The sequence below is a fragment of the Neomonachus schauinslandi genome, chromosome X, assembly GCF_002201575.2.
Source record: "Neomonachus schauinslandi chromosome X, ASM220157v2, whole genome shotgun sequence".
Lineage (NCBI taxonomy): Eukaryota > Metazoa > Chordata > Mammalia > Carnivora > Phocidae > Neomonachus > Neomonachus schauinslandi.
The window spans coordinates 74,391,777-74,411,235 of record NC_058419.1 but is presented as its reverse complement, the minus strand read 5'-3'; the positions used below and the strand labels follow the sequence as shown (position 1 = coordinate 74,411,235).

The 19,459-nt window shown below is 37.4% G+C and overlaps 1 protein-coding gene across 4 annotated transcripts in view; it reads right to left on the bottom strand.

Moving 5' to 3' along the window:
* Window positions 1–1,141: 1,141 nt before the first annotated feature.
* EDA2R (ectodysplasin A2 receptor) overlaps window positions 1,142–19,459 on the bottom strand; it is a 44,103-nt gene continuing 25,785 nt past the window's right edge. Inside the window, exons 2-7 of one of the 4 annotated variants that reach the window (XM_021679955.1) lie at window positions 7,293–7,471; window positions 6,678–6,763; window positions 4,589–4,753; window positions 3,960–3,961; window positions 1,696–1,750; window positions 1,142–1,524 (exon numbers count right to left, since the gene is read on the bottom strand). In XM_021679955.1, coding sequence (XP_021535630.1) covers window positions 1,142–1,524; window positions 1,696–1,750; window positions 3,960–3,961; window positions 4,589–4,753; window positions 6,678–6,763; window positions 7,293–7,471 — 870 coding nt within the window. The remainder of the gene's footprint in view (window positions 1,525–1,695; window positions 1,751–3,959; window positions 3,962–4,588; window positions 4,754–6,677; window positions 6,764–7,292; window positions 7,472–19,459) is intronic. The other 3 variants (XM_021679963.1, XM_021679969.1, XM_044911812.1) reach the window with 3 other exon arrangements.

The following is a 19,459-nucleotide window of genomic DNA, read 5'->3' as shown; positions in this document are numbered from 1 at the left end:
CTGACACTGTAAATATGTGAGCAAAGGTGACACAAACATTTGTTGGGGATATTACAAAAGGAACTCAAACATGGATTGGAGGACTTGGAAGGGAAGTTGGACTAGATAACCTTGAAGATAACTAAGCTGACTGGTTTGATAGCAGTGTTAGATTTCACCTACATGTTGTTCACATTTTCTTAGGTAGATGCAGGGAAGGGGGAGTCAGAGGGCCTGGACAATATCTTAGCTGCAGAAATATGGAAAAGGGTTTTAAAAGGTAGTTGGTTAGTTGAAAAGTTGGAATCGATCCACTCTCCTGCCTCATATTGTCTCATACTACTTAAGCCTCTGAGAAAGTAACATTGGCTATAGAATGGTCACAATGATAAAGTTAGACAAACTCTGGAATGGAGCCCCCAAACTGGGCTCTAGCTTAATTCTACCATTGATTTGCTCTGTGACTTTGAGCAAATCATTTCCCTCTATAAAACAAGGCTAACAAACCCTGACCTGCTTACCACAAAGGGGTGTTAGATCAGACAAGTGTAGTCAATATGTAGGGGTATATAAATTGGACTGGGGCTGGGGAAGGAAAGAAAATTAACATGATTTAAATATTTCTAATGCATCAGGCACTATAAAAGACGCTTGCACATATATTTCTTACTCAACCCTTATAAGAACTTATGAGGTGAGTAGTACTCTACTTTTTATGGTTTAAAGACCTAGGGCTCAGAGAGGTAAAAAGATTTACACAAGGTTCACATAGCTATTAAGGAACAGAGGTAGATTTCAGGCTGCCAGATGGCCAGGCTTACATATTTTCCCATTGTGTCATGGTGCTTGTACACATGAGCAGAGATAACTGAATATGACTATTAGACAGTGAGGCACTGAGAAAGCTTGTAAAAGACCAGGATAGAAAAACCAGCATCATGTCAACCTGGCTACTTCCTTGACAATTGTAGGCCCAGAAATGTGATATTACCTGACAGACTCCAAAGATTAGCATAGCCACTGTTGCCCCTCCAGTGTTTCTAGCTTTCTCTTCCTCTACCCCTAGCCCTACTGAACAACAGTATTCCAGAGGAAAATTCCTTGGGGGTGGTCCCCAGTTTCTGGTCTTTCTGTCCCACCTTTCCAGCTCACCTCACTAGAGTTAAGGGCTGGGGACTTCAAAGGGCATATTGAACTCCAGTCTGTCTTCAGAGTTTTCAGCTGTGTCCCCCCTCAAGGTCTCAGCTCCAGTATAGGAGGCTGAACTGGAAAACGTTTGCAGGTCTAGCTCTGTGCATTCGATGGGGGTGTGGACCCAGTGGGAGTGGCTCTCTGAGGCACAGGAGGCCATGGTAAAAGACTCCTGTGTGGGAAAGCCACAAGTTGAACTGCAGTCATCATCCAGGATGGGGTTAAGTGGCTGGGTCTCAAAGATGCTTTCACTCAGTGGGGACTCAGGACTGGTCTCCTGGCCAGGTGGCATGGTGAAGAGAGATTCCTCTTCTGCTGCCTCATCAGCCTCAAACTGCAGCGAACCTCCTGCAACTTGAAGCAGAAAGCCACTGGGTCAACCAAAGGCAGGAGCTCCTTTCAGTGGAGCACCTGGTCCTGAGTACAAGATGGGCAGGGTCCGGGAAGTAGTGCTCCCCTTCCCCTCCCTGGAGATCTAAGGACCTAGCACCAGGCTGAGGTGATACAGTTGGGAAACACACTTACACTGGGGTATCAAATTGAGGCTACCTAGTGGTAGATCAAGAAAAAGGGTCAATTTCTCCAGAGAAAGAGAAACCCTTTGTGGGCAGCAGGATTTTGACCCTCTTCTTCCATGATCTTCATCCCTTGGTGTTATGCCTGTGTGTTATGTTGTGTCATATGGCAAGAGGCACATTGCAAATGGAATTAAGATTATGGACCTTAAAATAGTGATATTATCTTGTATTACCCAGGTGGCCCCAATGTCATTACATGTGCTCTTAAAAGCAGAAGAATAAAAGCAGAAGAGTCAGAAAGAATATCAGAGAGACGTGACATGAACTAGTTTTGAAAATGAAAAGGGGTCATGAGCCAAAGAATGCAGATGGTCTCTAGAAACTGTAAATGGCCCTCAACTGACAGATAGCATGGAAATGGGACCTCATCCCTATAACTGCAAGTAACTGAATTCTTCCATCTTTCTGAATGAACAAGGAAATGGATTCTCTCCTCCAGTTTCCAGAAAGGAACACAGTCCTGTGAACACCTTGAATTTGGCCTTCTAAGACTCTAAGAAGAGATCCAGCTAAGCCTACAAAGCTTCTGATCTATGGAAATGGTGAGATAATAAATGAGTTTTGTTTTAAGCCATTAAATTTGTGGTAATTTGTTACAGCAGTGATAGAAAAGTAGTACATGCTTCATGCATAAGTCTGATACAGCATCAGGTTATAAACTAAGAGCCCACAGGATGTGTATTTGTTTGACCCTCTGCATTGTGGTTGTTTTATTTATTTATTTATTTATTTTCTCATTCATTCATTTATTCATTCATTCAGTATGTATGTATGTATGTATGTATTTTGTTATTAGAATTCATCACCAGAGCTTAAAACTATCATACAGAAATTCAGATTTCTGGATTCTTCTGAAAATTCAGAAGATCTTAAAACATTGACTATTCCCCCATGGTAAAATAAAGAGAAAAAGAAAGAAAGGAAAGAAAGAGAAAGAAAGAAAGAAAGAAAGAAAGAAAGAAAGAAAGAAAGAAAGAAAGAAAGAAAGAAAGAAAGAAAAAGGAAGGAAGAAAGAAAGAAAGAAGGATGGAAGGAAGGAAGGGAGGAAGGAAAGAAGGAAAGAAAGAATGAACCACCTGGAGCTGAGTAGCAGATTCCCCTTTGGACAGGAGATAAACTAACTCTTTAGTTTGCCATAGTCCCTACTCCTCTCTATTACACCATATATTGGATCTAATTCACACTAATTTCCCCATATGACTCCAGTATGCATGTTAGTCAGTGACTCCTGATAAACACCCTCTCCAAATGGAAAAAAAAAAAAAAATCTTATCCTCTTTCTCCTTTGGAGACCCTGAGGGAGCTACCTGCCTTCATATCCCCAGAGAAGGGTACTTCATTATTATCTTGAAGAGAGGGGAGGAGCAGAGACGGGTTACCCATTTCTCCTTTCCTGAGGCAAGAGGAGGGACAAAAGCAACTCTCAGATGTTGCCTCATCTTCATCTTTTTGGGCTGTGGGGACCAAATTCTTCACTGCCCATGTTTCATGCCCATGCCCAGGGACTGGGCAACAGCTTTCTTATTTAAGAAACTGGTTCCAAAGTCAGAAACAAGATGGTCCACCCTGAACCACAATGTTCCAAGATCCACCAAATAGTAGAGGAGAAAGAAGCAGAGCTTGAGAGGGGTCATAAAGGGATAACGGTGTTCCCTTTGTGTCCCTGTAGCCCATGAAATGCTAGATTCACCACTACTTAAGCCAAACCTATATGCTAGGCCTTTTATAGATTATCTGGCATGGCCTAAAGCCAAACTTACCCAAGGAGGTCTATGTAAAAGAGATCTTCCCACATAGAGAGAAGTTAAAAAGGTGATATTGTTTTGGGCCCACTATCCAGTGGGCTGAAGAGGAGTCTGAGCACCAGTGTATCTAAGAAACTTTATCCTCCCCCTTTCTTACTAAATAAACTCTATTCACTAGCCTGGATTCCTGTTTAGGTGTCTCTGCCTAGCTCTCAGTAACTCAATGACACTAAAGCTGCACTGAACCTTAGTACTCTGGGCTCCTGCTTTAACCCCTTGCTTATTGCTGGCCAGCCCATCATCCTATCTCCTCCCATCTTTACCTTCAATGACCTGGACTTTCTGTCCCATATTTTTGGCTAATGGCTAGAGTTGTGCTGAAAACAGATCACAATGGTACTCCTGACTTTAAATATGACCTTCCATCTGCAATTTCCATGGCAATCTCCTATGGGCTGGGCCTGACCTCTTTGGGTGTCAGTATTGTCTGGGGGAAAATGTCTGGGTCCACCAACTCCTCTGGAAACTGGGCTCTCAGTTACCCACATTTGGGATATTACTACACTGGTAACTGTTGCCCAAGACCTCACCCACTTTTATTACAGTCATGTCTCAAAACCAGCCATTCATCCTCCATTCCTGACAAGCTCCAGAATCTATACATAGAAGTAGAAATGAAGAATTAGAAAAGAACTTAGAAACCAACTAATCCAACACCAACTCTCATTTTAAAGATTGGGGATAAAGAGGCCCAAAGAAGCTAGATGACTTGTCTAAAGTTGCATAGTTATGTATAGGTTGATTTAGAACCTAGGTATCTAGATTCCTTCCCCAAGGGAAGGAATCTTTCTCATGATGTTGTGTTCCTTTATGAACCCCTGTACCTTAATGAATCAGGTTCCATAAACTTGCAGGGTTGGCCTCAGTTGTCTCTGAAGCCCCATGCTTTCTATTGCCACCCACAGATAGTCCACCACTGAAGTTTTTCAACACTGTAGGGAAGGCCCATTAACTCTCAACCCCAGAAAATTCCTCTCTTCTGCTAATCAGAGCCTTGCTCCCAATACATGTAATATGTGAAGCAGCTACCCTTACCACGCTGGCAATGTCTGTTGAAGAACTGCTTGCAGTAGAGGAAGAAGAGCCCCAGGAAGGCCAGGGTAAACACCACGAGCAGACCGCTCATCAGTGCAACAAGTGTGGCCTCCTGAGGGGGCACTGTGGGTACATCTGCTTTCACTAAGCTCAACTGGAAGGCACCTGTGAGACAAGAAAGTGGGGGAAGTCAGTCACTGTGGGCAGTCAATAGTCACCCTGACGCTGGGCCTGAACTTCCTTAGGCCATTATCCTCTTCCTAGGACCTTCCCCAGTTAGGGCTGCTAAGCTGGTTTTAATTCTTTGTAGAGAAGGCAAAAACATAAAGAACAAAATGGAAGAACTTGCATATACTGTTGGTATGGTATAAGTTAATATAATTATTTGAAGATACACATATTTTATGGTCTTTCCATGTCACATCTAGTTATATAACCTAGAAAACTGGAAACAAACTAAAATGTTCATCAGTAAGGTACAGGATAAATAAATCATGTAATGATATAATATTATTATATAACTTAAAATAAAAGACCTGTATCGATCAATATAAATAATCCAGAAGGGAAAAGGCAAAGTGGGGAAAGTGAGTAACTTGAAGTAATTTATATAAAACATCTATCACCAAAAAATACAAGTATTAAAACATGGGTGGAGGGTTTGGTAGAATCATAGTGCTCACCAATTATCCACATGCTTCCCTGCATTTTCTATACACCCTTGTAGTTAGGCCATCAGAGTACTTCTGGTCAATGGACCATGAGTGAAAGTAATGTGTGTCCCTTGCAGACTGAAGTAGTTAAAAACCACTATGTCTCTTCCATATCTTCTTTGTTCCATCAACCTAGGAGCCACATGGTCTAGATGGTATAGTCACAAGATGGAGGAATGTCTTTGTATAGTGAAAAATAAGCTTTTGTTGTATTATGTCACTGAGATTTAGGGGTTTGTTACTGTAGCATAGCCTACCAACAGGATGCATACAATTTTATGACAGTGGTTGCCTCTGGGGAAATAGGGAGAGAATGAAATTCAGAGAGGATTCAAAAGGGAATTCTATAGGGGTGCTTGGGTGGCTCAGTCAGTTAAGCATCTACCTTTGGCTCCAGTCATGATCCCAGGGTCCTGGGATTGAGCCCTGCTTTGAGCTCCCTGCTCAGAGGGGAGTCTGCTTCTCCCTCTCCCTCTGCCCCTCCTTCATGATCTCTCCTCTGTCTCTCAAATAAATAAACAAAATCTTTAGAAAAAAAGGAATTCTATTAAACCTGTGGAATCTTTGTTCTTTTAAAGAAAATCTGAAGTAAATATGCAAAATGTTAAAATTTATTAATTTTGGATGTTGTACAACTAACCTTTTTTTATAAAGATTTTATTTATTTATTTTTGAGAGAGAGAACACGAGCAGGGGATAGGGGCAGAGGGAGAAGCAGACTCCCTGCTGAGCAGGGAGCCTGACGTGGGACTCGATCCCAGGACCTTGGGATCATGACCTGAGCCAAAGGTAGATGTTTAACCAACTGAGCCACCCAGGCACCCGCAACTAACCATTTTTATATTTTTCTTCATTTTAAATATTTCTACATATTTGAAGTATTTCATAATATAAAAATATCAATAATTTTAAAAGAGTGAGTATATATATAGATGGTAAATAGATAAGAATGATAGATAGACAGAAAAATGGATAGTGGTATGGGCATAGACTAGATCCTAGTACTTCATTCAGGCTTTTACTATTCCTAAGCAATAGAGACTCTTTTAAACCTCATATTATCATCATCATTATCATCTATAAGTGCACAAATATTATAATTTATAGTGTTTTCTAAATCTATTAATTCATTAGACCTAGACAGCCATCTCATAAGGTATGAAGAATGGTGATTATCATGACTTAAATTCTTTTCAGATGATGTAAAGAGGGTTAGGCAGATAATGTATTGTGAAATAAGAAATCAAATCTACCTGTTTCCCTTGCCAATCTGCTCTACAGGAAGGAGTACAGGGGGTAGGGGAAATCTTTACTACCCTATCTTGCTACCACTCAATGGGTTGGAGGAAAACAAGAGAAGAGAACTGGATACACACACTGAACCTCAGAGGTGGGTGTCTGTCTTGTGCATGGGATGCACTCTTGGTCCTGCAGTCCTCCAATACGTGTCTTTCGGTAGAATCTATGGTCAGAGCAATAAGGAATGGCAAGGTAATAAAATAAGCAATGCACGTGGGGTAGTCCTTACTGAGACCATAAGCAACTTCTAAAAGTCTTGCCCTCCTGGAAGCCAGCACCCATCTGCAATCCTCATGAATGCTCTGCCTCTATGTCTGATTCTGAATCAGAGTCCCAGATGTTCCACCTCCTTCCCCATTCACCATACCCGATAGCTAAAATGGGAATTAGTCTTACAAGAGAGGGGAGAAGTGCTTCATAATCTACAGTGAGATTTATCTTGAATCTTGGGCCTTGGCTTAAGCATGCCAGCATGATGAAAAAGTTGTTAAGTATTCATCTGTGGCTGACCATGTGCTAGGCACTTTGTAGGCGGATCATGAGAAGACACTGCTTCTCTCTCATGGGAGCTTAAGCTCATCATGATATGGACAGTTAGAATACTTCAACTAGACTCTGAGAGGTAAGGATGAAAAAGACCTCCAAGGAATATAAAAGGTCTAGGAAAGCTTGGTCTCACACAGCAGGCTCACCTAGGCAGACAGTCCCCACAGACAGCATTAGAGGTAGCTGTGCAGTTGGCCTTCTGGATACGATTGATGACAGCACAGGTGATGCAAGTCTGACATCTATGGTGGCCCCAGCTGCTTTTGAATCTGCGGGGAGGGCAGGCTGTGCAGTATGCATCCCCACCTTCTCCATAACCACAATCCTGCAGAGAGATGGGGATCACTAACATTGCTCAACAGAAACTTGGAGAGAGGATCAGCTATGGGACAAATGGACATCATATAAGTAATGTTTTACAAACTGCAAGTTGCAACACATTTATGAATCATAAAATAAATTTACTAGTTTGAGATCAGCACTGAAATTGAAAAACAAAACAAAATAATGATATAAATATCAGAGTGCTTATACTAATGCTAAGTATCAGTCAGCATAGGCTAGGTTATGCTAAGGCAAAAAGCAAATTCCAAATCTCAGTGTCTTAAAAGAACAAAAGCTTAGTTCTCACTCACCCTATTTGCCTACCAGAGGTCTAGTAGGAGTTATGTTTTACATTATTCTCACTGGGCTACACGAGGTGGCAGAGGTTTTATCTCTGTGTGGCCATGATTGGAGCATCAGGGAAAAGAGAACTTTGTGAATTGCCATGGCTCTTACTTTCTTCCAGAAATGATCCATTTCACTTTGCTCACGTGTCTTTGACCACACATATCATCTGATTATTAGTAACTACACAAGTAAAAGAAAATGCAATTCCACAATGTTCTAGAAGGTGGGGAGGTGGAAATATTTGACAAATAGCTGTAATCACTACCAATACCGCAATATTATATTGTAAAACTTTTACAGATAAAATATATGCAAGTATGTGTTAGGTTGTGATAAAAAAAAATGTATTCCTTACTCTTGGTAATGGTAAAAAAATGTTTGAATGCCAATGATATAGAGGAGAGATGAGTGATCCAGCTCTTTCTCAGCTCAGGTCTAATATTGACTTAATGTGACTCTAGCCAGCCCCTCTCCATTTCTGAGCATCAAAAGCCCCAACATCTGAAGAGGCTGAAGTAGATAGTCTCTAAATATTCTTCCAGCTCTGACATTCTAACTTAGGTACAAGGCACCTGCCTGATATATCATAGCTTTTTCTCAAAATACAACTCTAGTTATCAGGGGATATTAACTATTTGCTAGTTGTGGCAGAATTCGGCTGATTGTTTGTCAAACTAAACCTCCTTTCTTCCTGAGAATACCACTAGCCAACATTCTCTAACCCCACTGTAGTTAGGGGGGTCCAGGTGCCTAATTTCTAGCTAATGGAACATGGATAAAATGATGCATGCCTCTCTCAGGCCTGGCCCCAAGAAAACTGCCTGGTTTTTTTTTTCTTTTGTACTTATTTTATATTTAAAACTGCTTTAATTTTATTTATACTGTGATTTTCTGGTACACAGTAACACCCAGAGAAATGCTGAAATCAATATATTAAAAATGACAGGACATCAGGAAAATGGAGGATGTGGCAGCTCCAAGCCTTCATTTCCTCATAGTAACAGAAAAGCATGCAGAGGGACGCTCAGTTGGTTGAGCGTCCAGCTCTTGATTTCAGTTCAGGTCATGATCTCAGGGTCCCAGGATTGAGCCCCACATCAGGCTTCATGCTCAGCAGGGTGTCTGCTTGAGGATTTCTCTACCTCTCTCTCTGCCCCTCCCCCTGCCCATGTGCTCCCTCTCTCTCTCTCTCCTTCTCAAATAAATAAATAATTCCTAAAAAAAGAAAAGTATGCAGAAATTGTCAGAATCAAAGTTGTCAGAACTCTGGGAAACAAAGATTTACAGTGATTAAGCAAATGCTGAACCAAGAAAAAGACAACTTGAAAATGAAAGGAAAGTTTTATGCCATTTTTGTTTGCCTTTACTACACAAGTCTCCTGAGCAGCACCAGCCCTGAAGTGGAGGCAATCTTAAAGTGGCAGCAGCCTGTGTTCTTAGTGGGAGGGCTTCATCCCTAGTTCCAGAGTGAATTGAGCAAAACTTATTAATAAATTATTGTGTATGACTGTTCTAACCTGTCTGTTGGCTACCTGAAAGACTGGTATGAAGTGTTCACTTCTATTTCATTCAGTTCAGAATTCAGACTGGAAAAGGGGCGGGCATTTATTTAAAAAAATGCTGCAAAGCAAACTAACAAACCACGGATATCTGGGGCAAGAAATTATGAACAAAGAAACATGATAGACTTCCTAATCTTGGAAGGGTTAGAAAAAATGAGAGAAATGTGTTGGGAAATGAAAAGATTCAGAAGCACCCATATATATGGGGGAATTTAGAAAGGCATATGCATTCCTAGGTCAAGAGACATGCTTATAAAAGGAGAAGACCCAAAGCTTACACATTGGGCTGATCCATAGGCTGAGTGCCAAGTTTGGCTAATTGTTGAAGGAGTGCTTCAGCACAGACCCAATCTGCAAAGGCTGGGAAAGGTGCGTGGGTTTATTTTATTTTATTTTTATTTTTTTTAAATTTCTGGCACTCAAGGAAAACTCTATCAAAATATTAGTGGGGCACCTGGATGGCTCAGTCCATTAAGCATCTTCGGCTCAGGTCATGATCTCAGGATCCTGGGATCCAGCCCCACATAGGGATCCATGTTCGGCAGGGAGTCTGCTTCTCCCTCTCCCTCTGCCCCTCCCCCCCTGCATGCTCTCCCTCTCAAATAAATAAATAAATAAATAAAATAAAAATATTAGCTAACCATGATCTAAATAAACACAGACTAAATGACCACCTATGGGAAAGAATACAGTGTTTGAAAAAAGATTTTGGAAAAACACCTAAATAAATGAACTAATATAGCTTTTAATAAATACAATTTTTTAAAAAAGCTAAATGTGAGGAAGGGAAAAAAAACCCTGATTAACACCACATTATAATGATTAGTTTTGAACAAAAAAGTGACAAAGCACATAAAGAAACAGGAATGTATGGCTCATTTAAAGAAACAAATAAAATTGATGGAAAGTATTTGTGAGGAAGTCCAGACATTGGACTTACTAGACAGAGTAGAAGACTAAAATCTTAAATGTATTCAAAGAAAAACATGAACTAAAAAAATCAGAAATAAGTGTATGAACAAAATGGTAATGTCAAAATTATAAAAAGACACCAAACACAAATCCTGGATCTGAAAAGTAAACTAACTGAATGAAAAAAAAATCACTACAAGAGTTAAATAGCAGCTCTCAGCAGGTAGAAAAATGAATGAGCAAACTTGAGGACAGTTGAAATTATCAAGTGTGAGGAACAGAAATACAAAAGAAATGAAGAGAGTAAACAAAACCTAAGAGACACCAACAAGTGGACTAACAAACAATTGGGATTCCCAGAAGGAAAAGAGAGAAATAAAAAAGCAGAAACAATATTTGAAGAAATAGTGGCTAAAAACTTACCAAATTTGATGAAAGACATTAATAAACACATCCACAATGCTCAATGAACTTTAAGTAGGAAAAATTCAGAGATCCATAATAAGACATATTACAAATAAGATGTACAGAGCCAAAGACAAAGAAAAAATCTTGATGCAACAGGTGATATAGAAGATAAAATCATGGAAAATAATGAAGCTGAAAATAAAGGGGAAAGAAAACTATTAGATCATGCATGTAGCCTTAGGAAACTCAGTGAGTCCATAAAGCAAAATAATATCCATATCACAGGAGCCCCAGAATAAGAGTGGGGGAAAAGGGGCATAAGGTTTATTTGAACAAATTATAGCTGAGAACTTCCCTAATCTGGGGAAGGAAATACACATTCAATTCCAAGAAGCACAGAGAACTCACCTCAAAATCAACAAAAACAAGTCAACACCAAGACATATCATAGTGAAACTTGCAAAATACAAGGGTAAAAAGAGAATTCTGAAAGCAGCTAGGGAAAAGGATCTTTTTTTTTTTTTAATTATTGTGTTCAGTTAGCCAACATTAGTTTTTGATGTCGTGGGAAAAAGGTCCTTAACTTACAAGTGTAGACACATAAGGTAGCAGCAGACCTGTCTGTTGAAACTTGGCAGGCCAGAAGAGAGTGGAAGGAAATATTCAACATGCTACAAGGAAAAATATGCAGCCAAGAATACTTTAACCAGCAAGGCTGTCATTCAGTATAGAAGGAGAGATATAGTTTCCAAGCAAAACTAAAGAAGTTCATGAACACTAAACCAGTTTGGCAAGAAATATTAAAGGGGACCATTTGACAGGGAAAGAGAGACCAAAAGCAACAAAGACTAGACAGAAACAGAGACTTTACAGGTAATACACTGGCACTAAATTCATATATATCAATAATTATTCCGAATGTAAATGGAATAAATTATCCAATCAAAAGGCATAAGATATCAGAATGAATAAAAAAAAGACCCATCAATATGCCACTTATGAAAGACTCATTTTAGATCCAAAGACACCTCCAGTTTGAAAGTGAGGGGGTGGAGAATCATTTACCATGCTAATGAACATCAAAAGAAAGCTGGAGTACCCATACTTATATCAGTCAAACCAGATTTTCAAACAAAGACCATAACAAGAGATGAAGAAGGGCACTATATCATAGTAAAGGGGTCCATTCAGCAAGAACATCTAACAATTTTAAGTATTTATGCTAACTTGGGAGCAGCCAAATATATAAATCAATTAATAAAATACTTAACCTGATTGATAATAATACAATAATAGTAGGGGACTTTAGCACCCCACTCACATCAATGGACAGATCATCTAAGCAGAAGATCAACAAGGAAACTAGGGTCTTGAATGACACACTGAACCAGATGGACTTAACAGATATATTCAGAGCATTTCATCCAAAAGCAGCAGACTACATGCTCTTTTTGAGTGTACATGGAATATTCTCCAGAATAGATCATGGACAGGTTCACAAATCAGGCTTCAACCACTACAAAAAGACTTGAGATCATACCATGCATATTTTCCGACCACAGTGCTATGAAATTTGAAGTCAACCACAAGAAAATATTTGGAACAACCACAAACACATGGAGATTAAAAATCATCCCACTAAAGAATGAATGGGTTAACCAGGAAATTAAAGAAGAATGAAAAATACATGGAAGCAACTGAAAATGAAAACATGACAGTTCAGAACCTTGGAGATGCAGCAAAGGCTGTCCTAAAAGGAGAGTATATAGCAATAAAAGCCTTTCTCAAAATGCAATAAAGTTCTCAAATACACAATGTAACCTTACACCTAAAGGAGCTGGAGAAAGAATAGCAAATAAAGCCTAATGCCAGCAGGAGAAGGGAAATAATAAAGATTAAAACAGAAACCAATGACATACAAATCAATAAAACAGTAGAACAGATCAAGAAAACTAGGAGCTGGTTCTTTGAAAGAATTAATAAGACTGATAAACCTCTAGCCAGACTTATCAAAATGAAAAGACAAAGTATTGAAATAAATAAAATCATGAATGAAAGAGGAGACATCATGAACAATGCCATAGAAATACAAATAACTATAAGAGAATATTATTAGCAATTATATGCAAACAAATTAGGTGATCTGGAAGAAATGGATAAATTTCTAGAAACAGATAAACTACCAAAACTGAATCAGGAAGAAATAGAAAGTCTGAACAGACACATAATCAGCAAAGAAATTGAATCAGTTAAAAAAAAAAATTCCCAATAAAGGAGAGTCGAGGGCCTGATGGCTTCTAAGGGGAAACCCATCAAACAGTTGAAGAAGAGTTAGTATCTATTCTTCTCAAATTGTCCCAAAAATGGAAATGGAAGGAAAACTTCTAAACTCATTCTATGAAGCCTGCATTACCTTGATCCCAAAACCAGATAAAGACCCACTAAAAAGGGGAATTATAGACCAATATCCCTGATAAACCTTGATGCAAAAATTCTCACTGAGATACTAACTAATGGAATCCAAAAGTACATTAAAAGGATTATTCACCAAGACAAATGGTATTTATTCCAGGATGGCAGGGGTGTTCAATACCCCCTAAAAATCAATGTGATACATCACATTAATAAAAGAAAGGATAACAACCACATGATCCTCTCAATAGATGCAAAACATGCATTTGACAAAATACAGCATCCTTTCTTGATAAAAACCCTCAAGAAAATAGTAATAGAAGGAACATACCTCAACATCATAAAGGCCATATACAAAAGACCCACCAATAATATCATCCTTAATGGGGAAAAACTGGGAACTTTTCCCTTAAGGTCAGGAACAAGATGAGGATATCCACTCCTACCACTGTTGTTCAACATAGTATTGGAAGTCCTAGTCTCTGCAATCAGCAAAAAAAAAAAAAAAAACACGAACAAAATGCATCCAAATCATCAAGGAAGTCAAACTTTCAGTCTTCACAGATGACATGATATTCTATGTAGAAAACCGAAAAGGTTCCACCAAAAATTTGTTAGAACTGATACAGGAATTTAGCAAAGTTGCAGGTTATAAAATCAATGCACAGAGGTCTGTTGCATTTCTGTATACCAATAATGAAGCAGCAGAAAGAGAAATCAAGGAATCAAGCCCATTTACAATTGTACCCAAAACCATAAGATAACTAGGAATAAACCTAGCCAAAGAGGTAAAAGATCTGTAGTCTGGAAACTATAGAACACATATGAAAGAAATTGAGGAAGACACAAAGAGATGGAAAGCATTCTATGATCATGGATTGTAAGAACAAATATTGTTAAAATGTCTATACTTCCCAAAGCAATCTACACATTCAATGCAATCCCTATCAAAATAACACTAGCATTTTTTCACACAGCTAGATCAATGAATTCTAAAATTTGTGTAGAACCAGAAAGGACCCTGAATAACCAAAATAATGTTGAAAAAGAAAACCAATGCAGGAGACATCACAATTCTGGACTTCAAGCTGTATTACAAAGCTGTAATTAACAAGACAGCACGTTACTGGCACAAAAACAGACACATAGATCAATGGAACAGAATAGAGAACCCAGAAATGGACCCACAACTCTATAGTCAACTAATCTTTGCCAAAGCAGGAAAGAATATCCAATGTCAAAAAGATAGTCTCTTCAACAAATGGTGTTAGGAAAATTGGACAGCAACATGCAGAAGAATGAAACTGCACCATCCCTTACACCATACACAAAAATAAATTCAAAATGGATCAAAGACCTAAATGTGAGACAGGAAGCCATCAATATCCCAGAGGAGAACACAGGCAGCAATCTCTTTGACCTCGGCTGCAGCAACTTCTTACTAGACACATCTCTGGAGGCAAGGGAAACAAAAGTGAAAATGAACTGTTGGGACTTCACCAAGATAAAAAGCTTCTGCACAGGAAAGGAAACAGTCAATAAAACTAAAAGGCAACCAAAGGAATGGGAGAAGATATTTGCAAATGACAAATCAGATAAAGGGCTAGTGTCCAAAGTAAATAGAGAATTTATCAAACTCAACGCCCCCCCCCCAAAAAAAATCTAGTTAAGAAATGGGCAGGAGCCATGAATAGGCATTTCTCCAAAGAAGACATACAAATGGTTAACAGACACATAAAAAAAAATGTCAACATCACTCATCATAAGGGAAATACAAATCAAAACCACAATGAGATACCACCTCACACCAGTCAGAATGGCTAAAATTAACAACTCAGGAAACAACAAATGTTGACGAGGGTGCAAATAAATGGGAATCTTTTTATGGTGTTGGTAGGAATGCAAACTGGTACAGCTAGTCTGGAAAACAGTGTGGAGGTTCCTTCAAAAGTTAAAAATAGAACTACCCTACGGCCCAGCAATTGTACTACTAGGTATTTACCCAAAGGATAAAAAGAGAGTGATTCAAAGGGGCATATGCATCCCAATGTTTATAGGAGCATTATCCATAATAGCCAAAATATGGAAAGAGCTTAGATGTCCATCCACTGATGAATGGATAAAGAAGAGGTGCTATATATACACATATATGATGGAATATGATGGACTATTATAAAACATATATATACCTATATATATATATATATATATAATAGAATATTACTCGAAATCTTGCCATTTGCAATGATGTGGATGAAATCAGAGTGTATTATGCTAAGTGAAATAAATTAGTCAGAGGAAGACAAATACCATATGATTTTACTCATATGTGTAAATTTAAGAAACAAAAGAGATGAACATAGTGGAAGGGAATGAAAATTAAAATAAGATAAAAGCAGAGAGGGAGACAAACCATAACAGACACTTAACTATAGGGAGCAAACTTTGGGTTGCTAGATGGGGGGTAGGTGAGGGGGTGGGCTTAATGATTGATGGGCATTAAGGCAGGCATTTGTTGTAATGAGCACTCTGTGTTATATGGAAGTGATGAATCACTAAATTCTATCCCTGAAACTAATACTACACTATTTGTTAACTAACTTAAATTTAAAAACAGTCTTAAAAAAAAAAGAAAGAAGAACATCTATATTTAAGGAGGAACATATATTAATATAGGATCACTACATCAAGAAAATACAATTATGAATATATATAAACCAGACAACAGAGCCCCAAATTTGTTAAGCAACCATTGACAGAATTTAAGTGAGTGATAGCACTTCTACAAAATTATTTGGAGATTACAACACTCTACTTTCCAAAATGGTTTGCATATCTATAGAGACTAACTATAATGATATAGAGGGCTTTAAATGCCATAAACCAATTAAACCTAATTGACATATAGAACATTACAAACAATAAAGGAAGAATGTTCATTATACTCAATTGCACATGGAACATCCTGCAAAATAGACCATATGTTTGGTTCCAAAACAAGTCTAAAAAAAAAACAAAATCATACAACTGTCTTTTCTGACCATGATATAATAAAGCTCTAAATCAGTAACAGAAGGAAAATGGGAAAATATATACATATGAAATTAAATAACACACTCTTAAAATAACCAATGGGTCAAAGAAAAAAATCACAAGGAAAACTAGAAATTATTTAGAAATGAATGAAAATAAGAACACAATTCAAAAATATATGGGATACAGCAAATAAAGTAGTACTTAGAGGGAAGTTAAAACCAGTAAATGCCTACATTACAAAGAGAAAAAACAAGATCTCAAGTCAATAACCTAACTTTACACCTTGAAAAATTAGAAAGGTAAACCAAAAATTAGGAGAAAAAAAAGGAAATTATAAAACTTAAAGTAGAGATAAATAAAATACTGTAGAAAAACTATATAATAAATGAAACAAAAAGTTCACTCTTTGAACAATGAAATTGATCAACAAAATTGATAAACTTTTAGGTATACCACACACAAAAAAATAAGGGCAATATAAAAATAACTAAATTCCAAAAATGAAAGTGGGGCTAATACTACCAAATTTACAGAAATAAAAAGGATTATTAGAGAATAATATGAACAATTATACACCAACAAAGTATATAATCTAGATGAAATGGACAAATTCCTAGAAATCCACAAATTACCTAAATTGACTCAAGAAGAAATAGTATCAACAGATCTATTACAAAGAGATTAAATGAATCATCATAAACTTCTCAATGAGGAAAAGTCCAGAATGAGATAGCTACTCTGGTGAATTCTACCAAGCATTTAAATAATTAACACTAATATTTCTCAAAATCTTCCCAAAAAAATTAAAGAAGAGAAAATATATCCTAACATCCAATGAGGCAGGCTAATTAAACACCAAATTAAAACTACATCACAAGAAACTAAAAGGCAACCTACTGAATGGGAGAAGATATTTACAAATGACATATCTGATAAAGGGTTACTACCCAAAATATATAAAGAACTTATACAACTCAACACCTAATCTATTACACAATGGGGGAAAAACAGCTTTTCTTATATGGCCTTTATTTCTTTTTTCTTCTATAGTGAGGAACAAGAAAGGAATGTCCACTCTCACCAATGTTATTTAACATAGTATTGGAAGTTCTAGCCACAACAAGCAGACAACAAAAAGAAATAAAAAGGTATCCAAATGATCAAGGAAAAAGTCAAAAGTTCACTATTTGCAGATGACATGATACTCTATACAGAAACCCTGAAAAGCTCCACACACACACACACACACACACACACACACACACAAAACACCGCTAGAACTGATACATGAATTCAGTAAAGTTACAGGATAAAAATCAATGTATAGAAATCTGTTGCATTTCTATATACCAACAATGAAGCAGCAGAAAGAGAAAGCAAGGAATCAATCCCATTTATAATTGCACCAAAACCCATGAGATAACTATGAATAATCCTAACCAAAGAGGTAAAAGACCTGTATTCTGAAAACTATAAAACACAGATGAAAGAAATTGAAGATGAAACAAAGAAATGGAAAAACACTCCATGCACATGTATTGGAAGAACAAATATTGTTAAAATGTCTCTAGTATCCAAAGCAATCTACACATTTAATGCAGTCCTATCAAAACACCAACAGCATTTTTCACAGAGCTAGAACAAACAATACCAAAATTTGTATGGAACCACAAAAGACCCCGAATAGTCAAAACAACCTAGAAAAATAAAAGCAAAGGTGGGGGCATTACAATTCCAGACTTGAAGTTATATGACAAAGATCTAGTAATCAAAACAGTATGGTACTGGCACAAAAACAAACAAATAGATCAATGGAACAGAATGGAAAACCCAGAAATGGATTCACAATTATATGGTCAATTAATATTTGACAAAGCAGGAAAGACTATCCAATGGAAAGAAGACAGTCTCTTCAACAAATGGTATTGGGAAAACTGGACAGCAATATGCAAAAGAATGAAACTGGACTACTTTCTTACACTGTACACAAAAACAAATTCAAAATGGATTAAAGACTTAAATGTGAGACTTGAAACCATAAAAGTCCTAGAGGAAAACACAGGCAGTAACCTTTTTGACATTGGCTGTAGCAACTTCTTTGTGGACATTTCTCCTGACACAAGAGAAAGAAAAGCAAAAATCAAGTATTGGGACTTCTTTAAAATAAAAAGGTTTTGCAGAGTGAAGGAAACAATCAACAAACCTAAAAGGCAACCTATGAAATGGGAGAAGATATTTTCAAATGACATATCTGATAAAGGATTAGTATCCAAAATGTATAAAGAGCTTATGAAACTCAACACCGGAAAAACAAAAAAGTCCAATTAAAAAAATGGGCAGAAGACATGAATTGACATTTTTCCAAAGAAGATGTACAAATGGCTAAAAGACACATGAAAAGGTATTCAGCACCACTCATCAGGGAAATACAAATCAAAATGCAATGAGATATTACCTTGCACCTGTCAAAATGGCTAACCCTGTAGCCCAACTCATCAAATAGAAAGTGCCCAAATAAATAGTCAGAAACGTAAAAGGGTAAGTTACAATAGACACCATAGAAGTACAAATGGTCATAAGAGATTACTATGAATAATTATACACCAACAAACTTGAAAACCTAGAAGAAATGGATAAACGTCTTTAAACATACAACCTTCCAAGACTGAATCATGAAGAAATAGAAAATGTGAATAGACTGACTACACACAATAAAATTGAATCAGTAATATAAAAACTCCCCCAAAAAACAAAAGTCAATGACCAGATGGCTTCACAGGTAAATTCCACTAAACATTTAAAGAAGAGTTAGTACCTAACTTTCTTAAATTATGCCAAAAAACTGAATAGAAAGGAATGCTTCTAAGGTCATTTTACAAAGTCAGAATTATTAGGCTACCCAAACCAAAGATACCATAAATAAACAAAAATTATTGGCTAATATTCCTGATGAACATAGATGCAAAAATCCTCAACAAAATATTAATGAACCAAATCCTATAATACATTAAGAGGATCATAGGGCTCCTGGGTGGCTCAGTTGGTTAAGCATCTGACTCTTAATTTTGGCTCAGGTCATGATCTCAGGGTTGTTAGATTGGGCCCTATGTCAGGGTGTGGAGCCTGCTTGGGATTCTCTCTTTCCCTCTCCTTATGCCCCTCCCCACTGCTTGTGTTCTCTCTCTCTCCCCTGTAAAAAAAAAAAAAGAAAAAAAAACCCAAAATAACAAAAAGAGTTTCTCTTCCTTTCTTAAAATAAAAAATAAATAAAAGGGTTATACACTACAACCAGGTCAGATTTATTCCAGGAA